Raw genomic sequence first — 26,377 nt, forward strand, 5'->3', positions numbered from 1 at the left:
GCTAAACAATATGGTTAAAACATGAATGAACCACCTACACTGTGATCATTAAAAATCAACTGCCAGGGGCACCTGGGGGCCAGTCAGTTGAGCTTCTGACTCTTGATTTTGGCTCAGGTCATGTTCCCAGGGTCATGGGATCAAGCCATGCATCGGGCTCCAGGCTGAGCATGGAGCCTACTTAAGATTGTCTCTCAATCTCTCTACCTCTGCCCCTCTCCCTTGCTTGTGCTCTATCTCTCTAAAATAAATAAATAAAATTTAAAAAAATCAATTTCCAGTCCTCCCCAAAGTGTGTGGGAGCTGATTCTGTGTGTATCTAGAGCACATCAGACACTTGCCCCACACAAACTACTTCCACCCAAATAACACTTCTGAATTGGTCCTCTTATAACCCCACTCAACTACTGGTTTCTTTAACAACTGGCATTCCTTTTCATAGAGATGGCCTCTGGTCTTCCTTTTCAATTTTAATTTTATTTGCCCTGTTTTCCACTGCATTTAATATTTTTAGATGCCAAAGTTTTGTTTTGTGATTAGACAACCATTTCCACATCATGATAAATACAAAATAAGTTTTACTGTTAACATTGACAAAAATGGCATTATTAGTACCCTGTTTACATTTAAAAATTTTTTTGTAAATGTTTACTTATTTTTGAGAGAGTGAGAGTGGGGGAGGGGCAGAGAGAGACGGAGACACAGAATCCAGGCAGGCTCCAGCCTCCGAGTTGTCAGCACGGAGCCCAATGTGGGACTCAAACCCACGAACTGCAAGATCATGTCCTGAGCCGAAGTCAGGTGCTTAACCAACTGGGCCACCCAGGCGCCCCACCCTTTTCACATTTGATTCTGATTTCATATATCAGTGCCACAGAAGCTATTATTTCTAATATCATTTCTTTACACTGAAAACTTACAAGGGGACTATTATTCTACGTATTTAAAGTATCATATGCAAATGAGGATGATGTCACATATTTAAAAGTTCTTAGGAGAAAATCATGGTTTCCTTGGGTTTGGTAATGAGTTTGTAAATAAAACATCAAAAATACGATCCATCATTCTAGTGAAAGATTCTGTTCACCATACAGTGTTACATCTAATATACTATGTAATGGCATATGCAGAAAAGATATTTCTAAATGCTAATGTTATCTAGAAATGAGCAGATTGATATTTCAGTGTGAATATGTTCACAAAATGGTGTTGCATTTAATATACTTTATTTTTTAAATTTTCTTTAAAGTTTATTTATGTATTTTGGGACAGAGTGAGCAGAGGAGTGGCAGAGAAAGAGGGAGAGAGAGGACCCAATGCAGGCTCCACACTGTCAGTGCAAAGCCTGACACGGGGCTCAAACTTAGGAACCATGAGATCATGACCTGAGCCAAAATCAAGAGTCGCATGCTTAACCGACAGGACCACCCAGCTGCCCCTAGTATATTTTAAAAAATTATATGTACAAAAGGTACTTCTTTCTAACTACGGTAGTTTTATATGTGAATAATTAAAGTGTTATTCCAGGAATGTGTTCACATCATTCTGTATTTAAAACATTCTGCAAAAGCACAAAAATAAAAGAAGTTTCTAAAAGTGGTAAATGTATATATGAACACAAAATATTATTACAGTATATAACTATATTCAACACAATGTGGTGCATTTAATACACCTTGAAAAAATATATGCATAAAAGTTCCTTCTAAGAGTGTTATATGTATATATGTGAATTATTGCAGTGTTATTTTATTGAAAGAATAAATTCGCCAATGTGTAATGTATGAAATATACTATGCAGTGTCATATGTATAAAAGATGTTTCTAAGGGTAATAAAGTTATGTTCTATCGGGAAAAAAAAACAATACTCATGAAGGAAAAAGATGTGATACGGTGGATTTCATTAAAAGCTTTTCTCTGCAAAAGACACTGTTAGGAAGATGAATAGATAAGTCACAGACTAGGAGAAAATATTTGAAAAATACATACCTGATAAAGGATTTATATTCGACATATACAAAGAAGATTTAAAACTCAAAAAAAAAAGAGAACAACTCAATTAAAAACTAGGTGAAAAATCTGAACAGATACCTCTCCAGAGAAGGATACCAATGTCAAATAAGCATATGAAAACATACTCAATATCATGTCTCTAGGGAATTGCAAATTAAAACAACAATGAGGTATCATTACACATCTATTAGAATGGTTAACGTGCAAAGTATTGACAGCACCAAAAGCTAACAAGAATGGGAGCAACAGGAACTCTCATTCATTGCTGGTAGGAAAGGAAAATGGTACATGAAATGTTGGGCAGTTTGGGGGCCACCTGGGTGGCTCAATCGGTTAACTGTCCAACTCTTGGTTTTGGCTCAGATCATGATTCAGTGGCTTGTGGGATCAAGCCCCACATTGGGCTCTGCACTACCAGCATGGGATTCTCTCTCTCTCTCCCTCCCTTTCTCTCTCTCTCTCTCTTTCTCTCTCTCTCTCTCTGCCCCTACCCCACTTGCTCTCTCTGTCTCTCTCTCAAAATATATAAATAGAGAATTTTTTTTTTAAAGTTTGGCAGTTTTTTAAAAGGCTAAAACTTAGTTTTACCATAAATGTTCTTGGTTAGAAAAATATAATAAAACTGTAGCTATTAGAGAATGGTGCCAAAAATAAGATTCAATGAAATAGGTTTCACTTCACTGACAAATTGATTCAGGGAAAAAAAATAATACATTAGTTACAGCTTGGCTAAGGAGTAATATTACCTTCTAATAAGTATTAGCCAATTTTTATTAAATCCATCATTTAATTGATAAATACTTAGCAATTACTCCTTTCTGTACATAATTAATTTTTAGTATTCTTTTGAAAATAAAGTATTACAAATTCAGTTCTTGCAACTAACTGCATTGGTATTATCTAGAATCTAGCCAACACTTAGGAAAAACAGCACAATATCTATTGAAGCTAGTTTTGTCTACCTAGGAAATTCTGTGAAAAATAACAAAAACTATACACTACAAATAAATTACAAAAAATGCACTATTAATTTCAACAGTGTGCATACTGGTTAAGAATTTCAGCTATCTTTTTTAAAAAATTTTTTAATGTTTTTTTATTTATTTTTGAGACAGAGAGAGACAGAGGATGAGTGGGGGAGGGGGAGAGATGGAGAGGGAGACACAGAATCTGAAGCAGGCTCCAGGGCCTGAGCACAGAGCCTGACGCAGGGCTCAAACTCACAGTGTGAGATCATGACCTGATGACCTGAGCTGAAGTTGGACGCTTAACCGACTGAGCCACCCAGGCGCCCGAGAGTTTCAGCTATCTTAATGGTAGTAAGATTCCAAGTTCATAAGCTTAGTTTCCTGATGAAAAGATTTCTAACCTGAAAAAGACACTTCCTTTGGGAAGAAAAAAATGAGCCTTTAAATGGATGTATTTAACTGATTTTATATTCGTATTGTATTTCTTTAAATTCACCAAGTGTGTGGCTTTAAAATAATGATCTAAGAAGAGGTGGCTGCCAGTAAACATTCGTGGCTTCACATAAAATAGCTTTGAGGAACACTGAGGAATATGTCAGGCTCAATTTCCCTCCATACATCATATTACATTGATTCAAAGATATTCCCCCCTCCCATGTTCTGATTCTGAATTCTTGGAGATGATGGCATCTCACAATCGTTATGAGCCAGACAGCAGTTTTGATATGATTGTCATTGTCTGTGATGGGATTACTTGGTCATAACTGTTCATACTGTTGTCATTTCAGCTGAGTTACGTGTGCTTTGGAGGATACAGAAGTTGAGTTTAATTATCATTTAAAACGTCATCCACGATTCCACGATAATTGAGCATTGTCAGTAAGTGTAATTGTTATTTGAGGCTTAGAAATAAAATTTCAGAAATAGATTTGAATTATTGAAGGAAATATTTATTGTTGGAGGGATGCTCGCAGATCTACCCTTTTTGCGAAGCAAAATTTAAGCTCCTCAACAAAAGAAGACACACTTAGAAGAAGATGTCTACTGAGAAATTTCAAAAGGATTATTATCCACCAAATTTGATGCAAAAGAAATTGTTCCTCTAGGAGGGAGGGAAAAAACTTCAAAGCATTAAGAGGCTGGTCTGATTAATGCACTACAGAAAACTACCCTTAAGACATTCTTCAAGGCTTAAGCAGTACCTTCTATTTTTTCTTAGCCATACATAATGGCACATCTTACAATCACTGTCATCTGACGCTTGGTGAAGTTCAGTTTCTTTAAAGAATATGAAATCAGCTATGAAGCACTCCTTTTTCTGCAACTATTTCAAAACCACAATTTTCTCATCATATTAGAAAATAAAAATCCAAGAAAAAAATGTGCATTTTGGAAGGGATAAGAATATATTAGAGTCACAGGTTATGAGGAAAATCTATAACCCAGTAAGCAATGATGCATCATGAACAAGAATGGCAGCATAGGATTCTGGGTGCCTACAGTCAGCTTATTGTAAAACTTCTAACATGATTATGTCTCTAATTCAATTCCATGTCAAGCTATGAAACTATACAGGGTAAATATCAAAATAAAATTGAAAGATCATTTAGATAGAAAAATGAGACATTATATTATACATTTCTATAGAATTATTTTCACATACAAGGAATTCAGTCATTTGTGTATATATATTACCTTAGTACTCTAATAATTTAGAGAATGACTATGGATATTGATGAAAAATTATTACAATTCTTATATTTTATGAGAATTAAAAAATTAATCTTTATATCAGTCTCTATATAGTAACCAGACCTCTATGAATAATTTAGAATCATAAACAAATACTCTTTTATATACCTACCTAAATTTAAATATACGTTTAAATTGATGTACTTAAATACAAGTGATATATATGTGGATATATATGCACACATAAACATGCATATTGTGACAAAATTCATATATTTGTATATAATGCCATATCTCCTCTCTAAATTTTGGAGGAAAAGTTCAGTGTTCATACCTTCGAGGCTCTCACATGCATTCAACTTTTCATCTTGAAGCATTTATATATTCTTTTTATTTTAATAGTCCAAAATACCCATTTTATTTATTAATTATTTAATCAATGAAAGGAGGAAATTTCGAAGGCATTCTCCCATGTGAAAACATGGCAGAGCCTGCGTCTGTTTAGACAACAAAGGGCACAGGCGTGTGGACAGAAGAAATCTGCAAGTAAAGACAAAGAATAAATGAATGCTCACTAGGAAATCCAGGGTAAAGAGTTGAATGAAGTAATGACAGCCTCTCAAACAAACAGAATTTTTTACGAAAAGCTTTCTCTACCCTCAGGCACAATTACAACAGCTGTACCATACAGCCTCTATCAGTCATAATCTAGCATAGTGCCTCTTTCTATTAACCAAGCAATAGAGGAGCAAAAATTACTTATACCGGGTCCATATGAGGCACTCTGTTTGCTGCAATGCATTCTGATGGCTTAATTAGGTGGACGCTGTGGCACATGAGGTTTTGCAAGTCAGGTTCATCACAAAGGCCATATCATCAAAGCAGAGTGGTCATGGACTCCACAGCTAGATTACAAATACCAGTTTCTTCATTGAATGTCTTGTCACTGACTGTGGCTGTTTGCTTCCATCTACTTAACCAATTAGATAAAGCCTCACACTAGTAGACTAAGGCTAATAAAGAGCCATGGAATTGAGTACAGCTGGCAATTTGTCTGGTTATTAAGATCTCATCTTCAACTGAGTGATGGTCTCTAGAAAATAAGGAATGTGTTTTATTCTTTTAAGTATATGTTCTCTTTCAAGACCTGACACACCTAGAGATGGGATTTCCAATTCTATTTAACACTCACAAACACACACAAATTAAAAGTCACATCACAATGTCAACTGATTTAATAATCAAAGAACTTCAAAAATGTATGAATGGAATATGAAGGAAAGTCCTGAGAAATGCAATTACACTGACAAAATAAACCATAAATTCCAGATTTTTTAAGTCTCTACTCTATAGATCAGTTATATTATTCATCTTACGAATGCTAACTTTAACTTGGTTAATTGGTTAATTGTCCAGAAAAATTTTACTACTGTTAATATATATACAAGAGACAGTAACAAATAATACACATATACATTAATTCGTATGTATGTATATTCATACACACACACACACACACACATGATGGGTGATTCCTAATTAGCATTATAGATACCCATTTTGAGCTTAAGTCCAACAAAAATCAGAAAGGAATTACCAGTTCTATGACCAAATGGAAGTATATTAGTATGCTCATATATTTTCCACTTGATCTTCTGAAATAATTATATATTGTAAATACACATTAAATCGAATCATAGTGTAGCACTTTATGGCTAATTTCATTAATGATGCCACCAATGACGTATCCTCCAACAATGAATCTTAGGGTCATTTCTGACTCCTCTCTCACCTTTTCCCTTCTCTTCCCATGATCACTCAGCTTTTCGGACTCTATATCCGTATGTTCCACAAAACTATCTATCTCTTTCCCTTCTCTGTTGCCTGATCTATACTGAGGAATCTTCCAGGTTTTTCTGTAATCTCTTCCTCTCATTGCCTTATTCATTTATCAATAAACAGTCTGAATAATTTTTTAGGTATTGATGATTCTTTTGAAAACTTCCAGGAGTGTTTTCCTGTGTTCTATCATAATGATAATTTGTTAGAATTAGAAAATTAGATGAATAATTATTATTTTTTCCTCCACATAGGAAAAATGTTTCCTCCAACCTTACAACAGTAAGATGCAGATGTCAAATAGATGTTAAATATTTGTTGAATTAATAAATGAAAATAAAAGAAACAACTTGATGTACCACAAATCCACTAAATTACAGTTCTCAAAAATAATCTGGTTAGCTTACTTCCCCTGTTTAAAGTCTCCCAGTGTCTCCCTGATGCCTAGAGTTTACATTTAAAGCTTCTTCACATGGTGTAAAAGGCTCCTCAAGATCTGAACTTCAAACCTCTCTGGACTCCTCTCCAAACATCCCTTCATATGCTCTTTTCCTTTCAAGCAAACCATACCAGAGTTTTTCTTACAGTCTTCATGCTCTTGTCAGGAGCCTGGGATTTTCTTTCCCACTCACACCTCTCCAGCCAGGTAGATTTTGTAAAACTAAAGTGCACAGCTCACAGTAGGTGCTTAATAAATGTTAATTTTCCAACAGATTATTCTCTTGCTTGCCTGCTCTGTGCAGTCTTCTGTGAGGTCCTCAAGTTGCTGCTCTGGGCTCTAAGGGACATTTGGCAATGACTCCTACTAGCATTTATCATAGGGTCTCATCCTTGATTACATGTCTGTTTTCCCTCAATGGCATTTGTAGTTAGTTATCGTCCTGCTACAACCATATAGTGCACATTAGGCTGGTAACACACATTATAGACAGTCATAGTGTTATTATCAATATCATTAAGAACAACTTCCACATATGGAGTCCACTCAGGGTCCCAGGTTCTTTGATGATTTTATGCTTAATTCAGACACAACACCAGCTAATTCTAACTTTCTCTCTGAGGTATAAACTGACATAAGGAGAGATTAACTTATTCACCAAGGTAACAAAATGAATATATAGCAGAGATATTATTCAAATACAGGCCTATCTGAACCAAAAGCCATATTTTCTCTGCTACGACATTTTGACATTTTTGATGTTTCCTGAGTAGTCTTCCCTCGTCCTCCTCCTCTACATCCTCTCCCCCGTCCTTTTCTTTCTTTTTTTCTCAGTATGGGTAGCTGTTTATTATTTTGGTTAAAATTAAATTGTGGAAAGTAACATTCAGAAAATATGTAGTTTCTCTTATTCTCCGGCTTTCTAGTTTTCCATAAAACTTACAGAAATGTATGACATAAAGTTTTACTGTATTTCATTTGTAGTAAATATTTTTCTAGGTATCATATTTAAGCATAAGTCATAAATTCATATTTTGTTTTTTCATGGTTCTTAAGAGTGCTGACCTGTCCACTAGCCACAGTGTGGCACAGTGTGGGCCAACAAAACAATTAGGGGCCCATGAAAATATTTTATTTTAAAATCAGAAAAAGAAAATTTACTTCTGTGGTAAAAAATCATACTCACACTAATGCCAACACAAACATTAAAATGCAAGGTTTAATTTTCTTTATGGTGGAAGGAAACCTTGAAGTGTTCCCATGGGAAAATGGGAGCATTAGTCACAATGCAACACTGGGCTCTCAATTTCTTTTTACAGAAAATTTGCATAATCTAATTATTCTAATTTGGATATAAATTCCCAGATACTTAATGTCTGAATAAACATTTTATTAAGGTGTGGTAAAATTTAGGAGAAATTGTACTAATTAGGCAAAATCATTTTATAAAGTAATTTTAAGTTAAATAGGTTAATTTTCTCTGACTTATCCATTCAATGCCTTTCTTCCAGCATGAAAAACTATATTTCTGAATCTCTAGATATTACTGTGAGATAAAAAAGCAAGAAACAGAGGTAAAAACAAAGCAAAATAACACCAGTAATGGCCTCAAATCTGTTCCCCATAATATCTCCTCAAATACAATTATCTTCAAATACTTTTATCCCTTTCTCATGAGAACCTTTCCTCAGAGAATAAACATTTTTTTTAATGTATTCAACCATTTCTTTATCAACTTAAATTTTGTCAAAAGCAGTGCTTCTCAAATTTTCCGTGTATTACATTGATTTGGGGTCTTCATATAATTTCAGGTTTCTGGGCTTCAAATCTAGGCTCTCTTTTTCAGTGAGTCTGCCATGGGCCCTGGAAAACTATACTTTTAGTAAACATCTAAAGTATTCCTGAAAAAAATAATCTATGGAAAATACATTAAGAGACAATTTCCTAGTCACACAGACTTGTCAAGTAGCATATAAAATCATGTAACTTTTGTTTCTTTATTTACTTTTTTTTACTTTTCTTTATAATAACACCTCTACCGAGGCATAATTGAAAGAGTTAAGTAACCCGTTAAAGTACTTTTAAATTTAAATGCTATATTCTTAAGAGGAGACAATTAACTTTTTAAGTTTTTAATATTAATTTCTGAATAGTCAGTGCAGTTAAAAAAATCAAACTGCCTCTAAACAGGCAGTCTCTATAGATTGCAAGTAACATGAATTCTCCTTATCACTGCCCATGGCTACTTTGCTCTAGAAACTCAACAACCATTGGAAAAATCATCTCTGTAGATAAAAAAACCTTTATACGATGGTAGGGTGGATATATGCAATATTATTTTTAAATAATGTACTCCAAAGGAAATGTTTGATGATTCTATCACACTTCTATTTCCGAAATATCCCCCCCCCTTTTTTTTTACATTATAAAGATTTTAAAAATCTACTTTGAAAGAATTCCTCACACCTATTCAAAAATCTGTCAGGCATGTGAAAGATAAAACACAAAAAATATGTATAGATGGGAACTGTATGTATATATGTCCTCTTATTTCTCAAATTTTACGAGAAGAATTCTGTCTTTAAAATTTATAATTTATCTGTGGGTGATTTAAATACCCAGATAACACTTAGCTCCTTGCAATTACCTTCATCTGGGTAAAACAGTAAGGTACGGAAGTGGTGGCGGATGGATAGGTGGGGAGGGTAAGCAGTAAATCATTTCAGACAATTTCACACTCAAGCCTTGTTGACATGAGGCAGGGCAAAGGAAATAACCCTGTCAGCACCTGCATCTTTAATGAAGGAAAACGCTGCTGCACATGTAGAGAATAGAGAGGAAAAAATAAATCATGTTTAACTTTAAAGTGGGCTGTCGGTTTTATTCAAATAGAAATGCACCCTTCTGTGCTTCCCCTCCCCATATATTTCCATTTAAAATCTTACAAAATACACCTAGATGATTCAACGTTGTGGGTTTTTTTTTCATCATAGATGTTCTTCAAATTCTCAATTCCGTCCACTATATTCAAAATGTATACTTCTAAAACATATCATTTAATGTATTTGTCTTTCATTGTCTTCCTGACATCTGTTGCAATCAGAGGTGGGTACTTAAAATGTAAAGATGAGGATCTGTCAGATTCCTTCGTAGGAGAGATTAAATAAAGATGTGGCATAGCCCAGATACAGCATGCCTCAAGAGATAACCGCAGTTGGTTTAAGAGTCCTTTATATGTAAATAAGAGATGAGGTAAATTGACAAGGCAAACGTCTAGCAGTGGTTTTCATTCAGAGGCAGGTTTTCAGGGGCTCTCTATGCAAAGAAGGGCAACAACTTGAATTGTTAGAATGGGCTTATCATTGCCAGAGCCCATCCTTTAATTACTGTTTCCCTTAAAACTGATTTACTTTTGAACAAGAATAGTGCTTGATTTAAAATGCACAACTAATTTCTAGGCACCTCCCTGGCACACCAACTACCTTCACATACAACCCTGTAAATATACAAAAATGTAACTATGATAAAACATAAGCAGTTTTAAAAATACAGACAGACAAAATAGAAAATAAAAAACACAAGCTGAGTAATCCATCAAGCCAGGCATTATATTCAAATAATGTTTTAATATTTAATTACAACAAGTAACCAAGGTCACGAAAACTTGTGGTGATAAAATATATTCTTGTGGTGCTAAAATAATCTGCATCGTGATGGTTATTTGCACTGTTTTTTATTTCATGCCCTGATGCATCTGGTTCCTGTCTACACCTCTGTTAATGATGTCAACAAGTTAAACTCTACAGACCAGGTACTTCTTAGATTTTAAAAACTTGTTACATTTTTTTTCATTTATCCGGCTTTTGAGATAAATTTCTGATGAAAGAGATATTCTTTTCTTAAGGTGAAGAGTGCAAGTAAATCAGGTGAATGAGAAACTGGGGGTTTTTTTAAACCTTTTAATACTGGATCTTCCCGTCTTTGTTCCCTCTAAACTCCACCGCTAAGCTCACTTAGGGCCCAGGTCCTCTACTGAACATGAGAAAGCTAGAACTACAATAAAAAGAATCAGGACCTATTTCATTCTAAGACTAATGTGAAGGAGGAGAGAATCTGAGGCTGATGACTCCTTTCAGTAGAGTTTTTATCTCCTTAGCCTGCAACCAATGCTCCTGGAGGGAGACAGTTATGAAAATGACTTCCCCTCTGCAGGTGTTCCTTTTGAAAAGCTAACAGTGTATTTCTGCCGGCAGGTAAATTACTTTGAAATAATTCTTGAACTCTGCGGTCCTGAGCAAGACATTGAACTTTACGCATCCCCTTTTCAGTACCCATATTTCTTTTTAAGGTATTGCCTCACAATGGACCCTGAGTTACTCATCTGTATGACCCAGTGTTAACTAATTGATAACTGATCAATCACCTTTGAAACCAATCTACATATGGTATTCAGCAATGAATTTGTGTATTTTAAGGTCTGTTCAGTTATAAAAATGCTTGCATATAGGATAGTAATTGCAGAGTTTTGACAAATTTTAGATCTAAATGTTCAAGTTGATTAGTCTTCTCTGAAATGATACAGTATCTTCTTGAATGACAAGGTAATTTTATATTCCATAGGTAAACCTTACACCCTCCTCCCACACACATCCATGCATGTACTCCTTCTTCCAGATAATCTAGATAAATAAAGAAGATTCAAACTACACCTGATCATTTTGAGATTTGATTACTCACTCAGTAACTAGATCATGGATTAAATTTGTTGACCTGGAACACTCACAGGCTGGCCAGACAGTTTAAGGATAATTAAACCTAAACTATATCTTTATCTATATATATGGATGTGCATAGTTTTAAAAACATTTTCATTCAAATACCCTCTTAACCTCGAGGATTTGGAAAACAATGAGTTATTTTGTACTTAATTTGCATTTTTCATATACTTCAAAAAATGCACAACACTTTTTCATATTGCCCATTTTTGATATTTGGTTCATTCACGAATTTTAATCAATACTCAACAGAGTACTGGCAAGAGAAGGGAATGTAGAAATGGGTTAAAAATAAAAAACTTTCAGTAATTTCAGCAGTGTATTAATCTAATTCAGTGCAAGTAGCTAAATGCACTTGGCTACAACAGACTAAATTTTCTGTATACTTTCACCCTATGGAAATGTTTCAGTGGTTTATACACGACTCCCTTATGTGTCAGGTCAAAGTATCAATCTTAACCCAGCAAGGAAAAAAAAGTCAAGCCCCTGGATTATTTGAGAATCCTGATTTGAGTGTGGGCACACATGATACATTACATATAGTTGCTGACTATTAAAATAAATATAACAATAAAACAAATAAAAATCAAGCTTCAAGGTTTAATCTAATGAAACACCATATACCATTCTTTTGTGAAGAACTTGTCTAAATTATGATGCTCTGTTAAATCTATCCAAATTGACTCCTAATTGTCCCTATAGTTTTGTCTAAGAGGAAAGTTGACATTGTATTTTGATTAGTGTATCAATATATTTTTCTATTTTTCTCTACCGTAACATTATGTTGACTTAATTTCCCATAAGAGAGTTTAAGTAAAGCTTTTTACAGCAATATTATTCAGGCGGCATTAATAAAATTATGAGTTCAAGGAAACCAGTTTCTAACTTCACCAAAAACAATAGTAACTATGGCAGCAACATGGCAGCGTGTCGCATTTTTATTCTGACATTGTTGGGCCTATTAATTAACATGTCAGTTTTAAATACGTCACTTTTTTATGGTCCTTTTCTATGTTACTAACATGCACTGTAACTGCTTTTCTCTTTGTGCTACACATTTCTTCCCTACTATAATTGTTCTTCCACCATTCTAATTCCCTAAGCTAATATAATAACTCCTTACATGTTTCAGTAACAGTGAATATTTGTCAATTTTCTCACTTTCTCTCGGGAACTAATAAAGTGCTCTGTATTCAAGAATATTTGATCCCTGAAACATATCAGCACACATGCTTAAGAAACCATTCACACAGACTTAAAAATTTGAAAGCAAATGAACAAATTTGATTTATAAGACACACAATGAAGACAAATTTAAATCAAATTTAAATCAAAGTCATGGTTTGATAAAATAAATGCATGACACTTACCTGGAATAAGCTGTGCCAGGAACAGGTGATCTTCTGTCAAGCTGAGGAGTGATATTATGACCAAAAAAGGAACATGTTTCCATTTCATCTTTGCCCCTTCCTTGCATTACACCCAGCCAGTGACGGGTATGTTTTATCTGGGAGAAAAAAAAAAAAAAAAGAAAAGTATTTTTAATGGTTAGCTATGTTGAAATAAAGATGATATTAAAAATATTTTCTGGGGGTATCTGGGTAGCTCAGTCAGTTAAGTGTCCGACTTTGGCTCAGGTCATGATCTCATGGTTCATGAGTTTGAGCCCCACATGGGCTCTCTGCTGTCAACACAAAGCCACCTTCAAATCCTCTGTCCCCTTCTCTCTCCTCCATCCCCCATTCTCGGGTGCTTGCTCTCTCTCAAAAATAAATAAACATTAAAAATTTTTAAAAATATTTTTTCTGAAAAAATTATAGTTCAAATGCAATTGAAATATCATTTTAAATTATAAAATATATAAATAGTTAAAACAAATACAACTTACACTGAGTATATTTTAGGATATATATTTCAAACAAATATAGTATTTATTAATTTTGAAAAGCCGTTTTCAATAGATATAAATAGCAAATAAGTCCTTGGTTTTCTCTACCCTTTAGCCCATGCCAGATAAATGATTTTATTTCTCAATTTGGTTGGAACATTCTCGTCAGGTCTAGTAAACTCAACGGTTATTCATTCACTAAGCAAATATTTAGAGACAGCTCATAATGAGCCAGTCACGATGCTACTTTGAAGGTACAGCAGAAAACAAAATTGAATATTCTCTCTTTATTCAGGTATATAAACAATTTAGGGCCATTTTAAATACATCGATTTATAAGCACATTAAAAAAAAACAGGTTTTTTTTTAGACACCCTTTGTAGGGGTGCCTGGGTGGCTCGGTCAGTTAAGTGATCTGACTCTTGATCTCGGCTCAGGTCACATCTCAGGGTTCATGAGTTCAAGCCCCATATCAGGCTGTACGCTGACAGCATGAGACCTGCTTGGGATTCGCTCTCTCCCTCTTCCTCTGCCCTTCCTCCGCTTGCTCTCTCTCTCTCTCAAAAATAAATGAACATAAAAAACTATTTTAAAAAATCCTTTGTAGATATTGAATTCTGAACAAGATAACTCTGTATCAGCCACGAAATAGAAGACAGTGCCTTACAGAGGATGACTTTAACAGATGGCAGAATAAAACTAAAGGAATTCAAGTGGAAGACTGATCAGTCTTGCTTGGAAGACCTGACCAAACTTCTACTAAAGAAATGGCATTTAAGATATGAGACAATATTTGATAAGTAGAAAAGGAAGTACCATTCATAATGAGAGAACAAAACAGACAAATATTCAAAGGAAGTGTGTGTGTGTGTGTGTGTGTGTGTGTATTCCAATATTCCAATAATATACTGATATATTCAGGGTAAATTGTAAGGGTAGTTGTTTGGATGGATGATAGAGTTTGCCAGAATATAACATGATAGAAAACTGAAAAGATAAAGACAGGTAATGAGGAATCACTGTGGAGTTTGATGATATCCAAATTACTGACCAGATAACTCTGGTAGGAATGTGAAGGAAAAAAGTAATTATGAAGAAAATTAACACAGAGGCCATAATAATTGTTCGAAAACTTATAATAAATGTTCACAAAGGACATTGGGAAAGGAAATAAATCGAATGGCTGGTGTTGGGGTGGGGAGTCCGGTGACATTACACAAGAATACTTTGCAAGACTTAACGATTAGATTTAGGAAGTAGGACATAGAAAAACATTCATTCACTTAGCCAAAACTACATAAATAAATCTAGCACAAAATGTAATTTGTCCCCAAAGAAAAATAAAGCTCTATAACTCATTTTGTGACACTGAGTGCCAACCTGAATAAAAGGATGGCCTGCTTGACTCTGTAGGTTTATCCACACAAAGCTATTATCAATTTGTCTATCTGAGCTGGGCTGTCCTTACTTTATTACTTATCACTGTATAGTTAATTGCCCACTTTTCCTTTAGCAGAGCCCTCCAATCCTTCTGCCAGACACCTACAATCATCTGACCTCACTTAAGATATTTGAGGATTATTTCTTCTCTTAAGAATTCTGCAAGCAACCCCTGTCTGAGCTAGAACCTTGCCTGCAAAGAGAAATACTCTTGTCTGCTGAAGATTCATACTGCTATCCATCCACCTTGTCTCAGAGCTAATGCCTCTGGAACTCTCCTCTTCCTGGTATACTACTCATAAATGACATCATATACCCACATTATGTTCCACGCATTATCTGTTTTAAGTGTCAAATGAGAGTCAAAAGTAGATTAGATTTCAGATAATCACAAACCTAGATTAACAGTTCCACTAGGCAATCCACACTATGCAGTTGCTAGTTTGTCCCGAGGCTCCTTTTCAGAGTTATCCATTGGTGTTTTCGCTTATAGTCACATTTCTCGGTGTTATATAGATGATTAGTTCTTCCAGAGAAAATGTATAAATACACTGCATCCTAGCAATTTCTGCTTGACTGGGTTTTGATAGAATAGTTATCCTATCATCTTGAATTCGGCTTGCCTAAGGATGTTCTCATATTCCTCTTCACTCTAAGATTTGACTATTAAGTGCACTAGACATCAGAGGCCTTGTTTTAAGATAAACCCTACTTCAGATTCTTCAATGTACATAAGTAGTTTTGCCTTAGCTTTTGATGTACATAAAAGCATGTATGAAACTAGAGACTATTTATGATTTGCTTATTATATGAAATTTTAGAACGATTACATTAGATAAATGATATTTTATTTTATTTTTATTATTTAATGTTTATTTTTGAGAGAGAGAGTGGGGAAGGGGCAGAGAGAGAGAGAGAGGGAGACACAGAATCTGAAGCCGGCTCCAGGCTCTGAGCTGTCAGCACAGAGCCTGATGTGGGGCTTGAACTCATGGACCACAAGATCATGACTGGAACTGAAGTCAGACACTTAACCGACTGAGCCACTCAGGTGTTCCTAGATAAATGATATTTTAAAGTGTATGTATTGAAATTGAGATTTCCATATCTGTGGTTGGTTACATTCTAACAATTTCATTAATAATTACATATAAGTTATTAGCTGCCAATAGCCATCAACCAAATAAAGGCCCACATCAAACAGATGAATTCTTCTTTAAAAATCAATGCAATAATCATAAGAAAGTAAAGCTGGAAGTATAAATATTTATTATAATTGGTTGAACTCCCACCAGTCATGTCAGTAGGCAGATACTAGTTCAAATTTCTAGAATATTTTAGTATAAATATTCATAAAACCAAATTTTATTATCTAAGGACAATTCTGTGAATTTACATGTTAAGTAACTAGTACTATAGCATGATTTTAAGGTAGAACTCACAAATCAGAACGGGCAACTGCATAATTTGCTATGTACACACATCATAATCGCTTGAAATTTTGACCTTCAAGAGTCCTGTCTGAAAATGAAAGTACCCCAGGGTAAATTATAAGCTAAACAGCAAATACACTCACCTTATTTAAAATCTCACCTTTTGATATATTAATAATAGCACAATTGATTTTAGTGAAGAATGTGATATAACTGCATTTAGATGCTCTCTGGGTATTACAATATAGTGAACTCAGCAACCACAAACACAACCCCCTAAGAAAATATGAACATTTTTCTCCATAGATGTGTTCATACAGTGCCTATGATCAAAGTGCTAAGAATGCATATTCATATGGTTTTGAATTAAAAACACTAACATGGTATGAAAAAAGAGTTCAAAAGCTGCAATATCCCTTTACTTTTGCGAAATCTTAGTCTGAATGTGAGATTACAGAATTATTTAGTGTAATGTTACTCTTTAAAGTAGAATTTTGTTGGGAACGATAAATCTACGAAAGTAACACAGTGCACTGTTTTAGAAGCATAGGTGGTAATACTAAATTCTTGAGTGTGAATCTCAGCTCTGCTGCTCAGATGTTGTTTGACTTTGGGCAAAAAAATTCAAGCTCACTTAGCCTCATCTTACTCCAATATAAAATGTGAATAAATAATAATAATAATAATAATAATAATAATAATAATAATAATAGCTACATCACTGGGCAAAATAATATACGTATACGTGGAGGGCTTATAAAAGCATCTGCTTCAAAAAACAAAGGGTCTGTTTCATCTTCTAATATCATCGTCATGACCCCCAACTTCAAATAGCATCCAGTGAGGTTCCTCCAGGGTGATGATGGGAACAATCTTAGGTTTGTATTTACAGGTTGTTTCACATTTGAATAGTGTCCGTTTTAGGCTTAACTTGCAAGACACTAGGGGTTTTGATTTATTTTAATGAACCTGATTAAGTTAAATTTATATTTGATAAAATGAACTAATGCACAGTGTAAGTTTAAATTTAACAAACATACAGAGCTATGTATCTTCCACCTCAATGAAGATACAGACAGTCTCCACAGGGGCCTTGGTGTTAAGAGCTAATATTTTATGTGCACATGTTGTGCATGTATACATGTTGCTAATGCACACTTTCAAACAAAAATAAATGTAATAACAGGCTGATCTATTCCCTGCTATTCAGAGGAAAACTGCCTTAAAGAGAGTTTTAAAAATATGTATTTGGGGAAAAATTTGTTCTACTGATTACTAATTAAATTTTTCAGGAAGTAGAAAAGTGCCATAAGAAATAGATTTAGGTAAATGTATGGTCCAACAAAGTCCAAAACACTTCTTTCGGCATGCATTTTGGATTACTGAGGAGAACACAAACATTTCCAAACCTTATCTGTGTATCATGAGGACTGTATTTCAGTTTCTTCTGAAACTCTTTAGCATCAGTAGCTCTCTCTCTCTCCAAAGCTTTCCTTGTTACTAACCAAAATTTGTTAAGTTACTCTACTCTCTTGTTTCCTTTTCAGTTGAAAACAAAGAGTGGTCTGAGAAAGCAAAATATTTTTTGGAGTCTTGTCCTTCTCAGCCTTTTCATTGTATTCAGGTTACGTTTAAACTGATTATCTGTCATCCAGTGAGTCAAACGTTAGAACAGCTGGAAACGTTCCATAACACAAAAAACCAATGACTATTGTTTCCTCTGCACTGGTCTTAGAAAAAAGAAACAACAGTGGCTAGTGAGTAATAGCTGTGTCCCAAAACGGGCTGCCCTTGTGAGATCAGTGGCCTGGAAAGGCCAGGCTCCTTTTGGATTTTACATATAATAGATAAATCAGTGGACAATCCACACACAGTAAGGAGATACTCTTCCTCTTTACGAATTGGATTAACTGAAGTTTGGTCTACTCAAATAGGAGTATCCCCCTAGAGAACTTAAAGGAAAATCAATCATGAGAAAGTAAAGGTCTCTACTCAAAACAGTCTTTGGAAAATTTTGGAACTTAAAAAAATAAAAAAAAGAAGAAGAAGAAAGAAGAAAGAAGAAAGAAGAAAGAAGAAAGAAGAAAGAAGAAAGAAGAAAGAAGAAGCATCCGGGGCACCTGGGTGTCTCCGTTGGTTAAGTGTCCTGACTTTGGCTCAGGCCATGATTTCACATATCATGAGTTCGAGCCCCACATCTGGCTCTGTGCTGATGGCTCAGAGCCTGGAGCCTGCTTCCAATTCTGTGTCTCCCTCTCTCTTTGCCCCTCCCCGCTTGTGTTTTTTTTTTCCTCTCTCTCTCTCTCTCAAAAATATTAAATAAACATTAGCTTTTTAAAAAAATTTAAGAATACAAAATTAGGTGTGGTGAGAGAGCTATAAATAAATACTTTTGCACAGTTAATATATGGAGAGCCCTGTGCCAGACAAGTCAAACTGGACAAATTCTTGTTAAGTTAGGGTAATGTCACATCTCTTATAAAAAGTACATTATTTGAAAATATCATACACATATAAAAGCAGAGTACTTAAAGTACGCATTTAGGGCTAAATAGATTAAAACATTTAAACACACACACACAGATGCACTTGCCTCATAATTAATTCATTTATAATAGCTTTGGCTTTACTTAGGGAACCCTCCCCTCATAAAAGAATGTAGATATTATACATTTAGTCAAAATGTTTACATTATCCTAAACCCCAAATTATTAACATCCTAGATTTAAAGTGTCATTATTAGCTTTATGATTTCATTTATATATGTGAATTTTGTAAGGGAAAAAGGAGAGAGAAAAGAAACTAAAAACAAAGACACTTTGGAAAATGAGTTCGAAATAAATACTGAGAATAAAATATATGATTAGAAAATACAAGACTAAAGGAAAGATAAAGGTATACTTAGAAAACTGGGTAAGAGAGTTAATCAGGAAGAACAGAACTAAGGGAATTAGCAAGATTTTCAGTTGTTTGCTACCTAATTTTTTGCATCTCCTGGTTATGTAGACAGAGCTATATTACAATTCACACACTTCAACTTTATATTGATGAATTATGGACCCCATATCCAATTTTGCCTCCATTTAGTTCACAAAGACTGATTAATTCTCATTATATTTCCAGGAAACACATCATTTTAAATTCAGAGCACAGTGATACACCTCAGGGTATATATAAAGAATGAGATGATTTGAGACTCTTATCTGTATCCAAAACGTTCTGAAATACCTTAGCAAGTCAGGAACAGTCAAAGACACTAACTTTTTTACTTAGTCAATTTACTTAATATAGTCCATCCATTTAGTACCATGTAAGCAGATATGTTACCATGAATTAATAGAAGATAAAGTAAACTGAAGACATACATCCTTTTGAATTCTTACTCTTCAACCTATACCAAGTTAAAAAAAAAAAGAAAAAAAGTGCCATAGACAATGTTTCTGTCTGCTTAAAATTTTTATGTTGAAACTTAATCATCACATTCCCAATGTGACGATTTTAGGAGCGGGTCCTTTGGAAGGTGATTAGGTCATGAGAGTGGAGTCCTCAGTAATGAGATTGGTTTCCTTTTGAAAGAACCCAGTCACAGAGCCTGCTAGGAACCAGGAATTGGCCCTCACCATATACCAGATCTGCCAGGGACTTGGTCTTGAGCTTCCCAACTCCGGAACTATGAGAAATAAATTTCTGTAGTTTACAAGCCACCTAGTCTAAGGTATTTTGTTATAGCAGCTCTATTAGATTAGGACAGTAAGCATTTTTCCATAATGTAATGGATCTGCTATATTCCTAATGACCTCTAAAATTTTTGAACTTCTGTTTCTTTGGTGGTTTTGTTTGTTTTTTTTTGTTGTTGTTGTTGTTGTTGTTTTTTTTTTTTTTTTTTAATGTTTGTCTGGAAAGAGAGAGAGAGAGGAGAGAGACAGAGCAGGAATCCTGTTGAAATTGTGAGCTGAAATCAAGAGTCCTATGCTTCATTGAGCCACCCAGGCACCCCATGAATGTCTGATTGTTTTACACATTTCATTTAATTAGGGTGTTTAAACACATAGCGATGCATTTGATGATAATATTGCTTAAAAGAAAAACATCAAAAGAAATAATAATAACTAGCAGTAAAATGAACTTCACCCTCCTTTGAGGTGTTCTAAGAACATTATTATGGTACAGTTTTAGGAGAATCACCACAAACAAAGAACAAATAATTATTTTATTGCTACAAAGTAAGAATCTGAAGCATTAGATAATTCTGAAGACACCGTATACAGAGAATTCAAAATACTGATGGACATCTTCAAATAAAGTATCAAACAATCACTAGAAGTTCTACTTAATGTTTGGTCTCCTTTCAGTATGTTGAAGGCAGCCCTTCATTGGTTTAAAGCGATGTTAGCATGACTTTGGAATTAGATATTTTAATACAGTGCTTTGCGAGAATTCATACACGCATTTCAAGATTAAAATATAAAAATCAATGAAGACAGTAAGATGGTTGTCAACCACTGGCTAGACTATCTTATCTAAATGATGGAAATGCAGTTATGTACAAAAATAAACATAATGTGCTATCTACAGGGCATGATGAAGATAAACACCAGTTTCTCTACGACAGCTACCATAATCATTAAAGAATCAATGCCAAATTAAACTTCACAAATCCTTAGGGGGAAGAGGGAGGGAAAAAAGTACAGCAGTAACTGCAGAAAGGTTCAAATCAATTTTTAACCCTAAACATAGTGAAGTTCATTAGTATTGCTAACACAGCAGCAAAGGTAAAGACAGCAAAATGGAGATTTTTATCTTCCTTTTGCTTTAATTATAGGGTTGCTTCAGGCAACCTAATTTTCAGACTTGTTTTTTTATAAAAAGATTGCACTGATATAGTAGTGGAATCATATTAAGACTAAATAAATTTAAAACATGATTTCATATAAAGAAATTGTGCATGTAAAGACACAGTATGTAAAGATTTAATATGCCAACAATTATACCCGATTTTCATTCCTTTTTTAAAATTTTGTAGCTAAAATGAAAGCTGTCTACATCAGGCACTCTTTTCAAAATGAATGTCCAGATTCACAAAGATGACTCCTTAAAAGTATACTCATGTACACGAAGACAAAAAGAAAGCAATTTTCAAACAAAAGCAATTTTCAAAATGCTCTGCTCACACAAGCTCTGTCAGATGAATTCTATGCCCACTTGACCCTCAATCATATTTTTCATTTCATCATTCTGATGAAAATTAGTGGGGCACATGATGTTTGGTCATCCTAGCTGAAAGTGAATCCAGTTGCGGACATATTTTTCTGGAAAATATCTTTCAAGTAACGTAACATGGAAATAAACAGCAGTGGCCTCAGTACTCTGAAAAGAAGTGTTGCCTCCGACAAGTTAGATTTATTGTAGCACTGATAACAACAATGGAGGAAATTGTCTGGGCATTGGTTTACTCAAAGAAAAGTTACATATGAAACTGATCTAGCTTGACACTTATGTTGACAGGGAGACAGGTAGCAAGGTAGAGAGGGGGAAAGGGAAAAAGAGCAAGAATAAGAGAAAATAAGAGAAACTGAACAGTTGATTTAGCTAAGCATGTTCTGGTGGCAGTTCCTGGAATTAACAACAAACCAATTGTATAGCAGGTGAGGTTAGTTATCTTCTGAACATGCTCAGCTTTCAGAGAGTGCCGCTGCGATCATTCTCTTCTCTCTGTTTAATCTAATTGAAAAGGAATGCCTGGTGACTCATTTTTCACTTTAGCGACCAAGACTTCAATTAAAGCCAGCCATACAGCAAGCTAAAGGTAAACAACCCAAGCTGTGTTACTATTAAGCTTCAGTAAATACAAATATCTAATAAGGTTAAAAAGTGTATTTAATGGACTATGATGTCATTATCAGATTACTTTCTCTAAAGACAAAACAAAGAATATACCGAAAAGCATATTAAAATGACAATGCCCAAGGGCCTGTATTTCACTTATTTAATAATATTTCTTGGAGAACCCACTATGTGCCATCCTAAGATTCAAAAATTAATACCACATAGTCTTTGCCCAGAAATAGCTTATTGTATGCAGGGGAAACACACCCAAATAAGGAACATATATGATGGTATTTATGTCACAGAGTTAGAGTGCTATTCTATGAGATTGAAGCAATCAGTGTTCTGGCAAATTGGAAAATGTTCATCACGGAAGTAAACACTTCAATGGATCTTGAAGGAATGGTTGTTGTTGATCAAGCCAAAACAATTTAAAACTGGAGACAAACGGAATTCTAAATAAAAAAGTACCAACTGTGCAGAGGCATGGAAGAAAGAGTCTGTGTGTTTGAAGAACAATAAATGATTTCATTTGTGAGACTTCAGGTGACATATATGGGTGAGGCTGTGACTGGAGAGGAAGTTGAAAAAATTGAACAAGGCCAGAATGTAAAGGGCTGTGTGCATAACAAGACACAAAAGCAGAAGAATGTACTGAACAAATGTGGTTTCTAGGAGAAAGCTCTGTAAATCCTGGGCATGAAGCAAGCAAGTCTGGAGATCATGAGGCTGCATAGGTCACCGTTACAATATTCTACATTTCTAGCACCATGGCAAAGTCTGCCATTTAGCAAACACTAAATATTTGTTGAATTAATGGATGGATAAATGAGCACAGTGATATGAACACAATGATATGCATCTAAACTAATGTACTTACAGAGAAATAGGAAATACAAACACAAAAGCTATTATATTCATGAAGTCCATATGTCTATGAAGTCTGCCATTACGTTAGGCAAAAAATCATGGTGGATAAAGACAAAACGCTTATAGAAACATTGTATTTAACAATATGAAAAAGAGCAAAATATACTCACTTTTTCTTATTTGTTTTTATTTTCTAAACAAATTAATTTCAAAGACACTGCCTTGAATGTGTATGGAAACCTAAAATCAGCTCAATTCTATTGGGAGATGAGTCACAGCATCATTTTTAAATGGATGTGACATTTATATTAAAATCTATTACTTCAGGTTTGACTTTTGAAGTATCTAAATAACTCTGTTTTTTGCAACTATTCATATTAAGCCTTGATATTAATTTCTAAGCTGTGAGTAGATTACACATTAATACTTAAACGAGCTGCAAATTTTTAGATTGCTTAAGAGCAAATAGCTGTGGAAATATCATTACCCCCCCCCCCCCCAAAGCACACACAGCACAGTTAATCTGAGCAATTGTCTTCACTTGCGTTGGGTTAGTTTATAAAGATACAGTGGCAGAGAAGGGATAAAAGTAGCAAGCATTAGATTTCAGCTGGCTATTAGTAATGCTATAGCAAGAAAGGCATTCATAAAGTAGCAGAAGAGCAGGTCAAAACCAATTTTAATATGTCAACATGCACAAAGACATATAACAAAAAGATTCACCCACAAAAGGCTTTGCATGAAAGATGGGGAAAAATTCTGTGACTGGCAATTGTGTTGCACGCATTCTAGAAGGCAAGGGTTTTTGAAAGGCATTTAGCTCTAAAGCATTCAGTGTTCCCGTGAATGTCCTCAGCAGGACCAGAAATGGAGGATTCAATTTTCAAAGATAATTGTGTCAGATAACTGTCTCCTGCCTTTTCAGCAAGCATCAGATAAATACCTAATTACTAACCAAGTGATTTTAGAGCTATATAGCTTAGGCTGGTGTGCAGGCTACCTAGAAAGACCTGGCCATTCAACGTATCAGGAGGGAAATACAGTTGGATTGTAAATTAATTTAATTTATTTGGCTAATGAAATCTTACCAACTATCCTATCCTAAACAAATAATTTATCATTTTAACAAAAGAGCAGAAATTTCAACATAAAATCAATTACAGCCACACAAATAACTTTTCACCACAACCCATTCAAAACAATGTACTGAAAATAAAAAAAAACAGCTGTAGTTGGAAGTTTATTTTCTTTGGGCAAGCCTTGAATAATTATATTGATCCTAGCTTCTAATATGACACAAGAAAAATCTTAATATTTCTGGAGGTTAGAATTTGGCTCAACTCTTTTCATAACCATTAGCCATAAATTCATGACTATTCACTTTTAAATGTATATGTAGGAACACTCAGCTGGGCTCTTGACTACTTCTGAGTTTGACTCCCTGTCATATTCCTGGGCTTTCCTTGCTATCCTATGTTGTCATGTGTGGTATAAGGCGTACAATTAAGATCCAATATTATGTGCTCTCTTGACATCTGGTGAAACTGGGATAGTCTCAAGTGGCCTGACTTCATTTCCCTTCCCACTCCACTCCAGTGGGTAAGATCCTCTAGCAAAACAACCTTCTTAAGGTTTTTAAGAAGGGACCAGGCACAGTTCTTGTTTATCCCTGAGTATAGGGTTTCATTACACAGCCAGCCCATGAAACTTAGTTAAACAAGCCAATCACATCCTTCCAGGGGAAGGAGGAACCCCATCCTCTTTATACTACAAAGCCTACCTCCCACAGCTTCTGGGGTCATTCCACTCTGTTCCAGAGTGCAACTCCCATGTGACCCTACACGGCATGTGGTATCTTCTTCCCAGAGGCGGTGAGTGCATATGAGTAGAAAACAACTGGTGATCTCACCTGTCCAGTGTTGGATGTTGTGTTTTCAACCAGCCTCATAACCCTATGGGGAGAATCCCTCCCTCAACAACAGGTGAATATGAGGTGAGGTAAACATCACAGGACCACTCAGATTGCTCAAAAGTACAGATCTTCCCTTTCTTCCCTAATTAATAAATAAATTATTTGGTATGTTTCCAGAGTGAATGCCTAAATGTGGAAACCTGGAGAGGCAACTAAAATGATTGGAGGCACTGAGCAAAATGCTTTCCCATGTCAAAGATTAAGATATTACTGGCATTTACTGAACTCTTCCCCCAAGTCCTTCACATAGCTCCTATTCTACTGGCTACTTGTGTAAAACAACAGGGTAAAGTCAGAAGAGGAACATATTAACACAAAACATAAACAATGCTCTCCATTACCAAAGGATGATCAGAAAAGGGATTCATCCAACGAACCATAAAAGACCACTGCGTTTTAGCAAGTTATACCTAGTAGGTTTCATTACGTAGAAGTTGTTCTTTAATTATTTTCATCTTAGGGGCACCTGGGTGGCTCAGTCACTTAAGCGTCCAACTTTAGCTCGGGTCATGATCTCGCGGTTCCTGAGTTCGAGCCCCACATCCCACTCTGCGCTGACCGCTCAGAGCCTGGAGCCTGCTTCTGATTCTGTGTCTCCCTCTTTCTTTGCCCCTCCCCTATTTGTGCTTTCTCTCTCTCTTTCTCTAAAATAAATAAATATTAAAAAAAATTTCATCTTCAAGGTAAGATTATGATTATTTATTAGGTAGAGGCATTTTTTTCATTACTTTTACATTCTTCCATGTGCTGTCTTTGTGCCATGATTTCTTTCTCTTCTTTCTTTCTTTCTTTCTTGTCCTCTAGTTACTCCTATTTTAGGTCAATTTGAGATCAGAGGCAGAAGCCTGATCAGGGTAGAGGAGGAAAAAAAAAACAGCTATAGGAAGTAAAAGGAAATTACATATTATACATTTTTCTGTTAAAATTGGGATAAGATAATTATTTGAAGGCAATTACTGCATGCCTCTGCATCTATACATTAAACTAAAGCACTTAAAAAGTTCTTGAGCCTGTAACAACATGGAATATTACAAAGCAACCAAAGGTAACGTAGTGAATTTTAGCAATTACGGGATCATAGGAAAAGTAGGTGTTTGGTTAATTATGATTCTATTTTAGTTGCTTTTGAATCCACAAAATGATTTAAGCTAAAAGGTATAAAGACAATTTTGTTGTTGTTGCAAAGTAGATAAATACTTAAATAGAATTTGGAAAATTAAA

The 26,377-nt window shown here is 34.9% G+C and overlaps 1 protein-coding gene across 4 annotated transcripts in view; it reads right to left on the minus strand.

Moving 5' to 3' along the window:
- ROBO1 (roundabout guidance receptor 1) overlaps positions 1 to 26,377 on the minus strand; it is a 1,123,873-nt gene that overhangs the window by 953,227 nt on the left and 144,269 nt on the right. For all 4 annotated transcript variants that reach the window (XM_078452893.2, XM_078452898.2, XM_078452894.2 and 1 more), the window contains exon 2: positions 13,098 to 13,234. In XM_078452893.2, the coding sequence (XP_078309019.1) occupies positions 13,098 to 13,185 (88 nt within the window). In that variant the 5' untranslated portion in view covers positions 13,186 to 13,234. The remainder of the gene's footprint in view (positions 1 to 13,097; positions 13,235 to 26,377) is intronic.

The sequence above is a fragment of the Panthera onca genome, chromosome C2, assembly GCF_046562875.1.
Source record: "Panthera onca isolate mPanOnc1 chromosome C2, mPanOnc1 haplotype 2, whole genome shotgun sequence".
Lineage (NCBI taxonomy): Eukaryota > Metazoa > Chordata > Mammalia > Carnivora > Felidae > Panthera > Panthera onca.